At 43.1% G+C, this 18,083-nt stretch overlaps 1 protein-coding gene across 1 annotated transcript in view; it reads left to right on the forward strand.

The window, feature by feature from the left end:
- Positions 1-18,083, forward strand: part of LOC126457534 (ankyrin repeat domain-containing protein 6) — a 722,889-nt gene that overhangs the window by 322,382 nt on the left and 382,424 nt on the right. The window contains exon 2 of the mRNA XM_050093890.1: positions 13,900-14,036. Coding sequence (XP_049949847.1) covers positions 13,969-14,036 — 68 coding nt within the window. The 5' untranslated portion in view covers positions 13,900-13,968. The remainder of the gene's footprint in view (positions 1-13,899; positions 14,037-18,083) is intronic.

Below are 18,083 nucleotides of genomic sequence, written 5' to 3' on the forward strand. Positions count from 1 at the left end.
ATGTAAGTAAACATCGTATCGCCACCTGATGACCAAATTTCTTTTAGGCTAAATAAGTTTTAGTAGACACAACGTTGTTCAGCAAGAGGTGATAGTGAATTATTACTTATTCTCCGGTGTATGACTGCAGCGATAGATCATGCTACTTCGCTAATCTGCTTAAAGACTATTTATAGTTTTATCATAATGGAATACATAAATTAAGGGGACATTTGTGCACCGAAGAGCAGACTTTTTGGGAAACCAACAACGTACCCATTATATTCATTAGTCTAACGACAATGGTGAGATTTATACATGCATTTATGCGTTCTTGAACTTAATCTCAAAAAATCACTGTTGTGTTTGTCATAATATCGGATGCGTAAAAAGCATATACCGATCATGAAATGTAAAGAAAAAAAAATCAAATCAGACATGTGAAGCACAATTATCTGCAGGGAAGTTTACTCGTTAAGAAATGTAGGGAAGTCCAGCCCACTTAAAAAAAAATCGCGATCGGTATAACAAATGACAACCGCTTTTTGTGTGAGTAAACTAAGGTAATGCATACGAGTAGCAGAAAAAAATATTGCAGCCACTGAACATTAGTTTTAAGCTTTGCACTCTGTCACACAAATTACATGACTAGGCGTAACATTGAGAAGCCATTTGAAGTGGAACGAGAATAGTCTAATAATTTCTCGAGACAGAGCAAATGGAGAACTTGATGTTGCTGGAAGAATTTTAGTGAAGCTGTAAAGGAGACATGATCTACAGTATTACTCGAGTATTTCGGAACTTCACAAGAACAAATTAAAGTAGGAGTTCGAAATATTCAGAGACTTGCTGACAGATTTGTAACTCCCCGTTTCAATAAAGTATTAACAAAGATACTCCGCATTTTAAATGGGAATTTTTGGTAACAAAAAAAGGCCCTTCTATTCGCGTCACGATGGTGCTCAATGAACCAATAATTGTGGCAGATTGTAAAATGATTCTGGCAACTCCTTTGTATGTATCGCGGAAGAATCATACGGGTCGCCTACAGAAAGATACAGGAAGTCACGTCTCCCATATTGCATTCACAAGTGGTACAGGGAAGGAGGGACAGGTAACGGCACCAAGACTCCACCGCCGTGCAATCTGCAGCGGCTTGCGGTGTATTTATGCGGTTGTAAATGACGTAGGAGTGGCGTAGAGGGGATGCCATCCGCGTAGCCGTCTCTTCTCCTACCAACAATTCAAATGTCGTAGATTCCCTGGTAGCTTTCTCATTTGCCATATGTGGATAGTGGTCTCTTTTTCTCTCTCTCTCTCCCTCTCTCTCTCTCTCTCTCTCTCTCTCTCTCTCTCTCCCTCTCTCGCTCGCTCGCTCTCTTCTGTACGTATCTGTGTGTGTGTGTGTGTGTGTGTGTGTGTGTGTGTGTGTGTGTGTCAAGAATCGCTCTATTTGTCAGCAAGTCTGAAAAATATTTCCAGATGACTACCGCAACATCCATTAAGTAGTGAAGCGAGTCAAGGAGGAAACGGAAGTCGTTACCTCAACATGTTCAGAGTGGATATCTGACTCTTGCCTCACTGTGCCTCGTGGGAGCAGGGGGGGGGGGGGGGGGCGACGGAAGTAATACACCAGCTTCACAGGTGAGCCGATACTCGTTCGAAACCAGTTTTCTGATTGAAATTTTTCTTGAGATTTTCAGTTTCTTCGTGCCATTATCTCGCATTATATTTCTTGTAACAACTCTAACGAAACATTATATATCATTGTACTATCATAAAAATATGTCGAAAATTCATTTATCGGGATCCGTTTTATAATTAATTTATTGTATTTGCCGCAGTGGATACGCCGGTTCCCGTGAGATCACCGTAGTTCAGCGCTGTCGGGCGTGGTCGGCGCTTGGATGGGTGACCATCCAGGCCGCCATGCGCTGTTGCCATCTTTCGGGGTGCACTCAGCCTCGTGATGCCAATTGAGAAGCTACTCGACCTAATAATAGCGGCTTCGGTGAAGAATACCATCACAACGACCGGGAGAGCGGTGTGCTGACCCCACGCCCCTCGTATCCGCATCCTCCTCTGAGGATGACACGACGGTCGGATGGCCCCGGTAGGCCACTCGTGGCCTGAAGACGGAGTGCTTTTTTTATTGTATTTGCATAATGCGCTTTTCAATTAAATGCCGAGCGCGATTCTGCGGGCAGCGCTAGATACCCACAACATTAAGAACAGCTCTCCAATCTCCACGATTCAATGTCAGTGACCAAAGCTTCATTAGTTTGCGTATAAAACTATAAATGGTAATGCGTTTCCACCCTCTAATTCCAATTAGGATAGAAGTAAAGCCCATTATGTGTTTTGTGCAGACAAGGAGGCGTGAAACACAATACTTCAGAGTACCAAGTACAAAACGAAAAATAATGTTCTCTGTACATTGATTAATGCAGCGATTCAGATTCCAACGAAGCTTATAAATGGGGAATAACATACAGTCGATAACATCATCACCAATACTAGACATGATCTGATTATGCAGCGATACTGCCTTCTGCAAATGGGATGACTTTTCGATACATACGGAAACGTCGTCTTCAGAAAGTATAGTTAATTTGATGATGAAAATTCCTGCCTGTGGCCAAAATGGGCAGTTGCGCATGGATGCCGCAACAAACGACCACGCGGGAGAATGGGTGGCTCTTGTCGAAAATAAACGACGAACACGTACCAGGAATCATGTGAGAGACACACAGGTTCTGGCGCAGTTGAGCTGTCCGCCAATCCTGGAGGTCGTACGGTTTTCCGAGGCTACAACCCTCTTTTCAATTCTGAAACTTCGTTCAATTCATGGCTAACGCTCTTCGTTTAGACGAAACAGCTCAATGAAATCTTTATAGTGTCATAATTTTATGTACAAATTAGTTAGTTTCATACTCAGCAGATTTGTCGTAGTGAGCTACAAGAAAGGTAGCGATGGCTGCGTAAATGTTGGTACGTGACTTATCGATTCCTTCCAGCATTATTTGAACATTGTTTGATATTCCGTTACGCGACAAAAGGTCGTCATGTGTATATCTTCGAACTTGTGTACAAAATGGTGTGATTACTTTGTTAGCAGGCGTGAATTCTTGTGTTTTTATCTGTTGTTGGTACCAATTAATGAAATGCGTAGTAAAAGTATGTGTTAACCTGGTTCTCTGCTGGTGTAACGAATGGCGACAGGCAGATGGCAATTTTATTTTGTTAAGAGAAAGAAAAATTTAATGCCGTTCTTCAGTCAAAGACATGACGCTGTTGACTCACGATGTTCTTTGGTTTGAAGCCAGAGTGGGCGGGGTCTGCTGCCATCTTAAGCAGCCAAAAACATTAGCGGACGACTGTCTGCTACTGCTTCTCGTTCAATATTTCTGTCGTATCATGCAACAACTGTTTTAAATACTAAAAATTACAGTGCTTAAATGAATAACATACTGTCAGGAAAGTAATCTGGAACGTGTTTCTGTTCCTGAGTGCGTATTTGCTCTAGTAATACCGCACATTTGGCCTCGTTAATGTAACCTGTTTTTATTGATATATTTCGAGAAACCAAGAAGAGAAGGAAATGATGTGAAAAGCTGCTTTCGTAATCCATTTAATTCTACTTTTACTGTATTTATATCGATAGGATTGAAGGTGGAACTCCGAAACCAATGCATGTTTGCTTACCTGTACCACTTCTTGTTTACCGCCTCTTGTTCATTACATTTTGCGCTTTCATCTCGTGTGCACAACATTTTTAACGATCACGTTTGCAAAAAAACTTACCAACTTGTGCGTCCCCAGCCCATAAACGTGTGCGACTGGGAAAGAAGGAGGACAAACTATCGTATCTTACGCATGTTGACAAAGCCAACGACTATTTAAATAACAAAGAAATAGAATTGCACAGAGCTATACGTCCATACAGAATAGTTTTTTAGATTGTCAGTGCAATATTTTCACAGTACTTTACACATATTCTCACTCTGAAATCTTACATGTGATGCTTTATCCAGTGTGTGACCGATAATAGCAATTTAAAGTATAATAAACATAATTTTTTAAACATTTTCTAGCATTTTACAATACTATAAATGTGACTAAGGGAATGGTCTCAAACGGTTAGAAGCCGTAAAATGGATATTTTGTTTTAACATGTTTGTAAGTCATTTTTTAGTAATGATAGCCTAACCTGTGTAACGCATAGGCCTGCTTTCGCAACAGTAGCCAATTTTCTTCTTTTCCCGGAATTTTTTGGCAATAATCATGTCAGTTTCACAGGAATAACCAAACGTGTCACAATTGGAATGCACGAGACCTATTCGGAAAGTAAGGTGCGATTAGTCGCAAAATGGAAACCACTGTGAAAATCAAAGATATTCTATTTGCAACAGTTAGCTATACCTTCCAGCTACTTCTCTACATAGTCGCCGCTCCGATTTAGACATTTGTCGTAGCGTTGTACCAACTTTCAAATACCTTCGTCGTAGAAGCGAGTCACCAGTGCTTCCCGTCAGTTCTCTACGCTGGTCTACAGCTCGTTGTCTGTGCCAGAACTTTGTCTTAATAGCTAGCGGTTCATGTGAGCAGAGATGAAACTCAGGGAGAGTCAATTACGGCCTCTATTGTCGATTATCAAACACTTCCCAACGAAAACGCTGCAGGAGCATCTTCATTGCCCCTTCAGTGTGCGGCCGAGAATTGTCATGCAGAGGGGAACGTATGACAGTTATGTGGATTGCATCACATCAGGCGCTATCTCACACCAGGCCCTCAGACTGTGCGCCCAGAACTGAAAAGAGCGACGTGACGCGATCGACGGGCATACTAAAACTGAAACTTCCTGGCAGATTAAAACTGTGTGCCCGACCGAGACTCGAACTCGGGACCTTCGCCTTTCGCGGGCAAGTGCTCTACCATCTGAGCTACCGAAGCACGACTCACGCCCGGTACTCACAGCTTTACTTCTGCCAGTATCTCGTCTCCTACCTTCCAAACTTTACAGAAGCTCTCCTGCGAACCTAGCAGAACTAGCACTCCTGAAAGAAAGGATATAGCGGAGACATGGCTTAGCCACAGCCTGGAGGATGTTTCCAGAATGAGATTTTCACTCTGCAGCGGAGTGTGCGCTGATACGAAACTTCCTGGCAGATTAAAACTGTGTGCCCGACCGAGACTCGAACTCGGGACCTTTGCCTTTCGCGGGCAAGTGCTCTACCATCTGAACTACCGAAGCACAACTCACGCCCGGTACTCACAGCTTTACTGGCAGAAGTAAAGCTGTGAGTACCGGGCGTGAGTCGTGCTTCGGTAGCTCAGATGGTAGAGCACGTGCCCGCGAAAGGCAAAGGTCCCGAGTTCGACTCTCGGTCGGGCACACAGTTTTAATCTGCCAGGAAGTTTCGTATCAGCGCACACTCCGCTGCAGAGTGAAAATCTCATTCTGGCATACTAAAACTGTTCAACACATCTCTGCAAAGCTTCGTCAGATTTTCACTGTGGTTTCCATTTCGCACCCCATCGGACCTTACTTTCCCAGCAGCCCTCGCATGTCTGCTTTGATGATCTGCTTCATTTTGCTTTTGAATTTCAATTTGAAGTTTTCAAATAATACAAGTCTACACCATGCTTTGTGATGTACCAATAGTTAGCTAGTTTCATTTTCCATGTATCATTTGCATGATAAATCGTAATGATGTGGAACGGGTTATATCAAAGTCAATTTTTTTTGTAAATGTCGTTCCATGCTGATCATTTGCTAGTTTTTAAATTAAAGATAGACAACTGTTAGTAATTCCTCCCCATCACCATTTACACATTACAACAACAGATAGTCTTCTGCGGAATAGGAGGAACTGTGAAAGAAAAGCGTTTCCAGTTTAGTTTCATATTTTACTTTTCTGTGTGTGAAGCGGTTTATATCAATGGGTATGCGATGAAAATTTTGGTTGCAGCGTTGTTAACCCTTGTTTGTGTTACAGGCAACTTTAATGTGGTGTAATGAATGTCATTTTTTTCTTCTGGTATTGTAATTATGTACATCATTGTTCTAGTTGAAGTGCAGCGAATTATTTACAACAAAGTTGATGCGGGGATAATTATACTAAGAAGCGAATAGAGTGGTACTCACACGCCGAACAGAAGGGAAGCACAACGAAAAGAGAGATCGCATAACTTTTCGGTAAAAGCCTTCAGACAGGAAGCAAAGCACACACACACACACATACACACATTCACATTCATACAATCATACGCACAAAGCTTACACACACATGACCACAGTCTCCGACAATTCCAGTCTCAATATTTTTTAAAGAGGGAAGAAATACGAACAATGAATAATTATCGGCGACAGGAATTTAGAACATGGCATGCTGGACTTAGAGTATTCAGCGCTGGTTCCTTATCAGGGTGAATAGATTAGGCAATTAAATAAACAATTCTATTGTTAAAGAATTTCTTATCAGTTGTTGTTATCTTGTTTATTGTAATTAAATAAGACTACACATTGATCTTGCCAAAAGCCGAGAAGCGATTCTTCTTAGTGTTGTAGCTCTCTGGAGCACTCTGGGATGCTCTCTGTGGCACTCTGGGATGGTCCCTGGGACATCACAGTAGTTAAATAAGTGATTAAAGAAGTCTATGTTGGGTGGAATTAGGCGTGGGGATGGTGGGTGCGTACATCTGTCATACGCTGGACTTAGAGTATTCAGCGCTGGCTGAGCGCCTCCGGCACGTAACCGTGCGTTGTGCGGGTACGACACCGTTGATACAGTGTGTCTCTGACGTAGGAGCGTTTGCAGTTTGGAAGGCAATGAAAACACAGGAACGAATAAAAGTAAACAGCGCAGTTATAATTCATGTGTACATAAGAAAACATTGCTTGAACCTCTCCACTTACGAATGAAATGTGATTCATTTAAACTTTAGATTACGATCAGTCCGATTAGTACACCCGACCAAACCAGACCACCAAAGTCGATAAATATCCCCAAAGGCTGAAAATGGGCAGCGGCACGTCAGAGTGACATCACAGGGAAGTATCACAGTGATGAACTGTGGAAGTATAAATGCGGTGAATCTAATGTTTTGGACTACATAACATGGTGGACGCCGGCTTCAAGTGAGCCGCGTAATGATAACTCCCTTCCACAATCTCCACTTTTTTACTATTGCTTGAAAAACCACCAACGGGCTCTACGACTTGCCGTAAGTGATGATCGTGGCAGACGAGCTGGTTTACTGGTGACGCTTTCAACAGCCGAATCGATATTTTCTTCGTTACAAATTTTACTTTGCCATACATTCAGCGGCGCGAAACGTGATTTATTTGTTAACGTATTTTATGAAGCATGAACGTTCTCATCCCAATTTCATGATGCATGCACAACGTTACATACACTTACGATTATCCTTCCCAACGCAGTGATAGCCGATGTTTTACAGGTTAAGTATGGCCCCCTCATAGAGCAGTTAGCAGCTGACGTATTAAAATGCTAGGTCAACATCTCCAACAACTGTTCCTCATCTGGAGTTTTTCTTCATGAGTAGGTACAAAATTTCCCTCGGAAACTCATCAGTAACCTAATGGATGCAGGACACCCAGTTTGTAAATTATCAGCGTCTTCTAAAACGCATTCCAGGAGTTATGAAACAGAGTATTAACACGATCTTCGCTGCCTACATCGCCTTGACCATTTTTCGGGAACAGAATAACACATTACGTCTCCCGTGACAGCGGTCCTAATTTTTTTCTGTACTCAAATGATAATCTCTCTAATGAAATCTCACATTTAAGTACAATTTTCTAAAAATAAAATTCATTGAAGTGTTTCTATTGTTGTGAGCGAAACTTACATTGGGTACCAGTCAAGCAAAACACTTTCTCCCGCTTTATATAGTGTTCCAGGACAATACACAGGTATTTACATTTGTAGATCGAATTCTTAAGATAGTGCCACTAACCAGGTTAGCATTTCCGTCATATAGTTTATTAAGTTCAGCAGTCGAGTCTAACAGTTAGTAACTAACGGAGAGTTTGAGAGGGAGTTGCTTAAATCTTGGACAGCTGAACAAATCAGTGGGGAATAAAGGTGTGTAGAATTTTACACAAGAAGAAGCACAATACCCCAGCAGATTTTCTGGTCTTTGCAAATCGCACGGCATTGCTAAAAATAGAGGCTAATGTGACACAAACAACTAGTCGATATAGCACCGTGGTCTACGCTGAGCATAAGGTTCAAATGGTTCAAATGGCTCTGAGCACTATGTGATTTAACTTCTAAGGTCATCAGTCCCTTAGAACTTAGAACTAATTAAACCTAACTACCCTAAGGACATCACACACATCCATGCCCGAGGCAGGATTCGAACCTGCGACCGCAGCGGTCCAGACTGTAGCGCCTAGAACCGCTCGGCCACCCCGGCCGGCTGAGCATAAGGTACAACAAGGTTCAGTGATGGTGACGGCGAATGAAGGCTATGTGCTGGTGCGGATCGACATATTATGGTATCTGGGGAAAGGCACAACATCTAAACCAGGGTGGCCCCAGGAAAGTATGATAGGACAGCTCTTGTTCTCTGTATACATAAACGTCCGGTCGGATACGATAGGGTAGACAACACTCTGCAACTGTTTTCTGATGATACTGCAGTGTACAGGGATGATACTGTAGTGTACAGGAAAGGGTCGTCGAAAGACTCGAGGAGGATACACAACGCTTATACATAATTTTTGTTTCGTATGATGAATGTGTGGTCTAAAAGTGGAAAACTATAACTTAATGCAAATGAGTAGGAATAACAGATCCATCGTGTTCAAATGCATTATTAGCATTGTGCCGCTTGACACAATCACGTGATTAAATATCTACGCGTAACGTTGCAGAGCGAAATAAAATGAACAAGCGCATAAGATGGATTGTAGCAAAGGCAAATAGTCGATTTCGATTTGTTGGAAGAATCGTAGGAAAGTGTAGCTGATGTATAACATTACGGAACACTTGTGCGACCCGTTCTTGACTACTGCTCCAGTGGTTGGGATCCCCGCAAGGTCGGATTAAAGGAAGACATGAAACAAATCAGATTGCTAGATTTGTCATCGGTGTGTTCTGTCAACTCAAATGGGAATTCCTGGAAAGAAGACGACGTTCTTTTAGTCAAACACTATTGGGACCGTTTAGAATACCGGCATTTGCGACAGACTGCAGAACTGTTCTACCACCAACGTACACAGGATGTAGAAAAATTGCGCACTTGGAAGTCGGCATATGATTCCTGATCCCGATTCAAGACAAAAGTTCATCTAGCAAAATCAGATCGAGAAACGTACCAGCTGTCTTTGCTAACTAAGTAGACCGCTGGGACATCAAACCCACATCCACAATGGATCCTTTTTTATTTTTTTATTTTTTAGACGTCCGTTCCCCAGTTCTCGTCGTTTATAATCAGGACATCATTTTGTCACATGACAATAGCCTATCACATGACAATAGCCCATCACATGACAGTGGGATCCATTAAACTGCATGCGTGGGTCTACTAACGACGCAGTGCACAACCATTACTGGTGCTGTCGAGTTCATGTGGGGTGGCTTCCCGATGGAGTGCACGAACGATGAAAACGTCGATATGGTTTTTGGTGCTGCGTGCATCCGATAACCAAGCTGCTGCTGCTGCTGCTGCTGCTGTTGGCCCGTATGCTGCACGGTATCCTCAAAGGCGCCATCGCAATAAGAACGTTTTTCGTCGCCTGGAGCAAAGCTTTCGTGAAACCGGTAATCTTCGTCCACAGGCAATGGAAGGAGGTCGTCCAAGGACTAGACATACTCCACAAACAGAGGACGCGATTCTAGATACCACCACTCATCTCGGCAAAGTACTCGTGATATTTTTTAGACGCCGACTTACATAGGAAAGAACGATAACCAAGATAAAATAAGGAAAATCAGAGCTCCTACGGAAAGATATAGTTCATTCTTTCCGCGCGCTATACGAGATTGGAATAATAGAGAATTGTGAAGGTGGTTCGATGAACCCTCTGACAGGCACTTAAATGTGATTTGCAGAGTATCCATATAGAGGTAGATGTAGATATTGCACGGCAATTCCAAATATCTCAAACACTAGTTGTTGAAGTGTTGCACGTTATCTGAACACTAGCGAGCAGAAGACAGCATTCGGTTCAAATGGTTCAAATGGCTCTGAGCACTATGGGACTTAACATCTGTGGTCATCAGTCCCCTAGAACTTAGAACTACTTAAACCTAACTATCCTAAGGACATCACACACATCCATCCCCGAGGCAGGATTCGAACCTGCGACCGTAGCAGTCGAGCGGTTCCGGACTGAACGCCTAGAACCGCTAGACCACCGCGGCCGGCGACAGCACTCGACGAGTACAGTTTTTTGAATGGCTTTTGCAGCACGTGAAGATAACGAACCTTTTTTAAGTAATGTGATATGGACTGACGACTCTAGCTTCACTCTTGAAGATTTTTCAACGTCCACAGCAGCCATTATGGGCGGGAACACAACCCACGAGTCATCTGTGTACATGGCTTTCAGGCACGCTTTGGCATAAACCTGTGGGCTGGAATCCTGGGAGGAGTTCTTCTGGGCCGTTACTTTTTGCCAGACGTTGAATGCACCCTTGTATCGTCCTTTTCTTTGCAATACGTTGCCTGAAACATTAGAAAACGTTCCACTTGGTATCTTCTACAGCTATATTTTCAGTATGATGATGCACTGCCACGGTTTGGAATGAATGTCCGTGACACTCTCTCCCCATGTAGAGCTAGGTGGCGCAGTGGTTAGTACACTGGACTCTCATTCGGGAGAACGACGGTTCAAACCCGCTTCCGGCCATTCTGATTTAGGTTTATCCGTAACTTTCCTATATCGCTTCAGGCAAATGCAGGGATGATTCTTTTGAAGGGGCACGGAAGACTTCCTTCCCCATCCTTCCCTAATCCGATTGAACCGATGACCACGCTGTTTGGTCCCTTCCACCACATCAACCAACCAATCTCTCCTCTATTTCCCGATATTACAAAACGTGCTGCTCTTCTTTGAACTTTATCGACGTACTCCATTCCAGTAAGGATACCACACCACGCAGCAATACTCCAAAAGAGGACGGACAAGCGTAGTGTAGGCAGTCTTTTGAGTGTTCCAAGTGTTCTGCCAACAAAACGCCCTCTTCGGTTCGCCTTCCCCGTAACATTTTCTATGTATTCTTTCCAATTTAAGTTGTTCGTAAGTGTATAGAAATTTAGTTGGATTTACTATTTAAATGAAGCGTTTCCATGGAAATTGTTTGGTTGTGGAAGACCAATGTTCTGGTCTCCCCGTTCTCTGGACCTTAATCCATTAGATTTTTATTTATAAGGGCAATATTAAAGGAACAAGTACACGACCTAATATTTCGAGTGCATGCCATTTCGACAACGAAGGATGCATGTTGTTGCGTAGGGGCCAGCAAAGTATGATCGACTAAGTGGCGATGTGTTTGCAAATGCAAGGTGGTCGCTTTGCACGTCTTCTCTAAAGTGAACATTGCTCGTACCTGTACGTACCGACTCTGTGAAGGTAAGCCTGGACGTCAGACGTACATAATGGAATTATTGTGTTTAGCATAATGTGCAATCTAGTGTAGTCTACCTACTGTGCTATTTATACGTCACTGGATACAGACGACGTTGCTGTATCCCCTATTATTTTCTATTGGCTTTATTTGTGTTATGGACGAAACGAAGTGGTTGTTTATGTCTGTAAGAAGTTCATGTTATGTTTTTATGTTTAAACAAGGGTGGTGGGTGGTGATGGTTAGTGTTTAACGTCCCGTCGACAACGAGGTCATTAGAGACGGAGCGCAAGCTCGGTTTAGGGAAGGATTGGGAAGGAAATCGGCCGTGCCCTTTCAAAGGAACCATCCCGGCATTTGCCTGAAACGATTTAGGGAAATCACGGAAAACCTAAATCAGGATGGCTGGAGACGGAATTGAACCGTGGTCCTCCCGAATGAGAGTCCAGTGTGCTAACCACTGCGCCACCTCGCTCGGTTTAAACAAGTGTAATAGCAACAGAAAGAACTGCTCAAGGTACCGCATTATAGAGGTGTGAACTGATTACAGATTGATGCTTTAACTGAAAAAAAAAAATGGTGTGAACGCGACTGTAACGTCGGCGAGTCTGTGTATCCATTCCCCAGGGCATTGCTTCGTCTCACTGGGACAGGTCTGCCGCAGCGCAGTGTTCATCCTATCTTTTCTTGGGCACGCTGCACGCAGTTGCAGGATTACTTACCAACGACTCGTTCTTTAAATCGTATTTCTATTAAACCTGCTGGCAGGCGTAGGTTTCGCTGGATAGATTTTTGTCTTGAATTGAGATGATGAAAGTACTGCACAGACAAATTAAGAGAAATGAAGACTCATCCGCAGGAGTATAAAGAGTTGTCTTCACTCGCTCAATTTGTGAGAGGAAAAAGAATGACTAGCAATGATACGAGATACCATATGCCAAGCGCCTTATGCGGGCTTGTGGAGTATGTATGTAAACGTAGAAACTACAGGTTAAATAGAATACAGGACAAACATAACCACTATTCTCGTGTTCTGTTTCACTTCCGGCTATTCAGATACAAGATTTTTCCAGGTTTGCTAAGCTCCTGTTAGGAAAATACCACGAACTGGTCACAGCTCATTTCCCTCCCCATTCGTGTCCAGCTGTGTAGCGGTGTGCATTGAGTTAGCAATGTGGCCCAATGGTAAACTGAGGAGAACCACATTTGGAAGGAAGAGTGCTCAAACCCCCATCTGGTTTTACGTGATTTTCCTAACTCACTCAAGGCAAATGGTATGATGGTTCCTTTGAGAAGAGCTACGTCGTTTTCCACCCCCATCCATCTCTAGCCATAGCTTGTGCCCTGCCTCTCGTTGACGACGGGATGTTAAACCCTAATCTTTCTTCCTTCTTTATAAGGCTATCTATGCCAATCTCTAATCATCCTTTCTCAAAAGTGATCTGTGGCCAAATAACGAAAGATAGAACTTATCAAGGAACTCCAAATTAAGACATATACATTAATCACTATACTCGACTTCTCTGCAGTGGAAACGTTGAGATTGGACAACATGATTTTTAATACATTTGGAAAGGGAGAACTCTTGAAAGCTATATTGACAGCAAAATTAAAGTGAAATTGCAGTACTTAAAGGACGGAGCTTTACGAGAGGGTAAAAATAGTTTTAAAAGTAATACGGAAGATGTAGTCCACCAGCAGTGCAATAGATATGAACAAAAACATGTTCATCCGAAAGCTATAGAACTCTAAACTCTTACTGAAGGATATTTGTATGATGGCGTGAACGATAGTTGAAGTGACTTGCCGGCCGGAGTGGCCGTGCGGTTCTAGGCGCTACAGTCTGGAACCGAGCGACCGCTACGGTCACAGGTTCGAATCCTGCCTCGGGCATGGATGTGTGTGATGCCCTTAGGTTAGTTAGGTTTAATTAGTTCTAAGTTCTAGGCGACTGATGATCTCAGAGTTAAGCCGCATAGTGCTCAGAGCCATTTGAACCATTTTTGAAATCACTTGAAACTTTCGAAAAAAATCCGTGGGAGGCAATACAGAATATATTGTTGTAGGATACAAGCCGACGAGACGACCCGGCTGTAGCGATTACAATAGCGATTACAATCGTTTTTACTATTATTTCAACACCATAAAATGACAGTTGTAGTATCACACGATTTGAATGACGAAACCAATGGCAATAAAAGTAGCCACAAAATTTATGAATTACAGTGTCACTTTGAGTCTTCCTGTCATAAACATGCGCAAACAACTCACGTGGTTGTTATAGTATGCTAAAATTTTTTGTTTTATTTTGTTGCAGCGGGGTGTGATATGGACAGCATAGTGGCGACATTCGAACGACAGAAGGAATCGCTGCCACCGTTCACGAATGCCTCATGTCTTTGGTGTCAAGAAAAAGCAGCCCTCGCCCAGCGGGGAGGCTGGGAAACCCCAAAGGTACAAGTGCCGCGTCAGCATCCGCTACCGTTAACCTAAACAAAAATGTGTTCACTGGTTGTCGTAACAACACAGTCTACATCCGTCATGCATCATAGGCGTTGATTCTTCTCAGATGGTACGAACGTATGCGCTGATTTGTTTACTGAATACGTGTTCCCTTAAAATGCAATACTGCAAAAGTTTGAGAGTTAACTGAAGCCGCTAATAAACACACGTCTTAAGCGAAAATAATCACATAATTCCCTTTGCAACAAAGATTTTGAAGCACTAGAAAAATTCTTAAACAAAGTTGTGTTTTGACTGGTAAGTATTTTGGAATCAATGGGTATGTTATACAATCTGCTGAATGTCAAGACACATAGAACTCAAGACTTTCAGGTAAAGCATTATTTTTTTACTACTTTTGTAAAGCATGTATAGCACACGTACAAGCACAGACGCATACGCACGCACGCACGCACGCACACACACACACACACACACACACACACACACACACAGAAGGAGAGCGAGAGAGAGAGAGACCAGAAACGTGATCTGAAAACGGAATGATACTAAAGTCTAAGAGAATTGAGAAATGTATTGCAAGTGTATAGTTACACAGTGGTAGCTTGTTAGCGTACCATACCAATCAACTGCGGAAAAGCTCGCCTCACGTGGGCAGTGTACTCATATCATTTGGCGCATAATCGCAAGATGATAATTTCAAAACCTTCTGAAGTTCTTGTGAGATTGTGTTCCAGTAGCAACTCACTGTAAAACAAAAGGACTGGGAAAAAAAATAAAAATCCTATCTTATTAAGAAGTACCCACACAAAGTTTGTTATTGCCTTGTCCCATTGCCACACCAAAAAAACTGTGTTGAAAGAAAAGCAAAATAAAGGAGATTTTTGAGACTCCAACACGGACTACATTAAGAATTTGCTTCAATAAGGCAGTCATATCACGGGCGAACTTACCTAATTGTGAGCTATAAAGTGCCGCCATCTTTCGAATAATCTGATTAAACTATTCTTTGGTAACTAATTCAACATTTTTATCTCAGTGACGTCAACCAATGCTTCTCTCATCGAGATCTTCTTAGTCCACAGCCACGCCACCGAAGAAATTGTACAGCAACAGGAAATTCAGATTCAAAATTCCTGTTAGTCAACAGAAAGTTCAACTCTATCGCTATGAAATACAGGCCTAGCTGCGTGTCAAATTAAGGACAGTGTTTCGCGCTCCCAATTTTTACGGAGCAAGCAATTGTTGTTGGGGTACCTGAGATATGCGTCTTATGGTACTGGATTGGTACTCGAGAGGATGGCGGTTCAAATACCCTTCCAACCAGCCAAAATGGTTTCCCTACATCGCTTTAGGCGAGTTTCGAGATGGTTCGTTTGAAAAACGCCCACAGTCAATGTCGTTCCCTAAGCGGACAAGTGCTCAATTCATTCACCTCTAATCACGTCGTCATCACAGGCGTTAATCCCTGCTGTGTACGACTTCGTACACTACAGTAAGGAGGCGTGGTGTAGCAGCTGTCTTTGTAGGAAAGCTGGACAGGAGCGGAAATGACGAGCAACAGCTTCACTTAGGTGGTAGCTTTCTTCAAGCGTACAAAGTCTCATTAGAAATAATGCACCTAATGCAGTAGCAACAGGGATGAGGCGCTCTGAACTAAGCGTGAATGATGGTTTCGGAGCCGCGACTATGTGGCGTCTGCTTAGTGTCACGTAGCGAAGAGGCTCCCAGTGCAAGTGCGCCCAGTGCATGCTGCCGGCCCGGCCGTCCTGTATCACAGCGGGATAGGGCGCCCACGGCACAGAGCCGCTGAAGGCGTCACTCACAAGGAGACGGCACGAGCCTGGGGGCGGGGATTTGTCCGAAATTATGTGTGGTGAAAGAGGACCCCTAACACCCCACGTGGTTAAAATATTAGGACACACTACCTGGAAAATCCCGGGAAAAATCGATCCAAAGTTTCTTAGGTGCCTTATGAGTATACAATGTTAGTCCACTGCCGAGCCGCCGTCTGGCCTAGATGTTTAGGGCTCGGACGCTTACGCCAGAGGTCTCGGGTTCTATTCCTCCTCTGGCACTTTTTTTCCTTCTGTTTCGTTTTCTTTTGTTAGTCCACCAATTATTCAGAAAGTTCCAAAACCTACATTATCTTTAACAAATTAGTTACATTATTGAATAAAAATTATTTTCTTTTTGTCCAAGAACACAACTGATGGCGGTGGGTTTTCCATTTTTCATTGTAAAGTATATAAGGAGAATCATTGGGTTTTTAATCAGAATAACAAATTCGATTGGTAAACATTCAATTTTTATACATATAATAATTATAAACAAGAACTGCAGTGGTAATTATCGTAAAAACAAACAAAGCAATAATTTTTGCGACATATTGCGCAACATATAAAAGCGGATTTTTTACAGTCACAGGGCGATTGCAATAAATCTGCAGAAAAATATGCCCCATTAACATTTACGAAAATGTTTTGAGTTTCTGATAATTTAGAGTCAAACCAGGCATATTGAATCATGTCTTGGAATATTGGTGACGATAACTAATGGTGAATTATAGAATGAATTTTTATACAGTCTTCCTGGGAATTAATTTCACGATTCTCCTGTAACAATGCGCTGCAATTTTGCAAGCAACAGAAGAAAAAAAAGCGCCAGATGAGGAATCGAACCCGAGACCTCTGGCGTAAGGGTCCGACTGCTAACCGTGTAGGCCAGACGGCGGCTCGGCAATGGACTAACATTTTATACTCATAAGGCACCTACGAAACTTTGGATCGATTTTTCTCGGGATTTTCCTAGTAGTGTGTCCTAATATTTCAACCACGTGAGGTGTTAGGGGTCCTCTTTCACCACACAAAATTTCGGACAAATCCCCGACCCCAGGGTCGTGCCGTCTCCTTGTCAGTGGGCGTGCTCCATTAGATCCGCTGTATCCCGCACTCGACTGCTATCAGCATCTGACGGAAAGTTGCAATTCGGTTGCCAACTGTGATACGCCTGTGGGATGGTATTGACATCTGATACCACAAACCCTAACCTTCCTTCTTCTGACCTAGTGCTCGAGATGGGAACCCTTTATCTTCCCCCAGATACATGTCGCATTGGGACTGTGACGATGAAATTAGAGAGGCAGGCGGTCTGCAATAATGCTCACGAGATCTCCAGCTGGAATGGTGCCTTCGATAGCTACCAGTACTCCGAGGTGAAAGTTGTCCAAAGCATAATACTGCCACCTGTTGTCTGTGTCCTCGGTGTGGTGCACGTTTCAAGAAAGCGTTCGCATAGATGAAGGCATATCTGGACACGACCATTGATGTAATTCATCTAGCAGCCACCTTGTTTCCATTGATTCAGGAACGCCTCTCGATGCCCATTCCATTCATAACTAATGAAGTGGCTGGATCTACGTGGGAACACATAGTGATCGTCAAAAAATGGTTCAAATGGCTCTGAGCACTATGGGACTCAACTTCTGAAATCATCAGTCCCCTAGAACTTAGAACTACTTAAACCTAACTAACCTAAGGATATCACACACATCTATTCCCGAGGCAGGATTCGAACCTGCGACTGTAGCGGTTGCGCGTTTCCAGACTGTAGCGCCTAGAACCGCTCGGCCACCCCGGCTGGCTAGTGATCGTCTGCTGCAGACTTTTATGTTCAACAATGTACATTCAACAGTGTGCTCCGAAACAGTTCTACCTACACAAGCATTGTAATCTGTCGTCTGGTCTACCACAGATCGCCGCCTGTCCTTTACAGAGAGGGGAAGCCTCCTCCTTCCACGTTGTATGTTGATGAGCGGACGTCAAACACTTCGTCGCCGACTTGTGGTTTCATTGTTCTTCAACTACTTTCCACAGATGCTCAACACAGTAGCACAGGAACAGCAGTCGAGCTTCACCATTTTGGAGAATCTCATACCCACACACTGGACTGTAACTATGTCCTCTTTGTCAAAATTGCTTGTGTCAGTGGACTTGTAACATTCCTCCTTTTGACTTGTGTGTGTTATTTACTATCCTG

Source organism: Schistocerca serialis, chromosome 2 (genome assembly GCF_023864345.2).
Source record: "Schistocerca serialis cubense isolate TAMUIC-IGC-003099 chromosome 2, iqSchSeri2.2, whole genome shotgun sequence".
In the NCBI taxonomy this organism is placed as follows: domain Eukaryota; kingdom Metazoa; phylum Arthropoda; class Insecta; order Orthoptera; family Acrididae; genus Schistocerca; species Schistocerca serialis.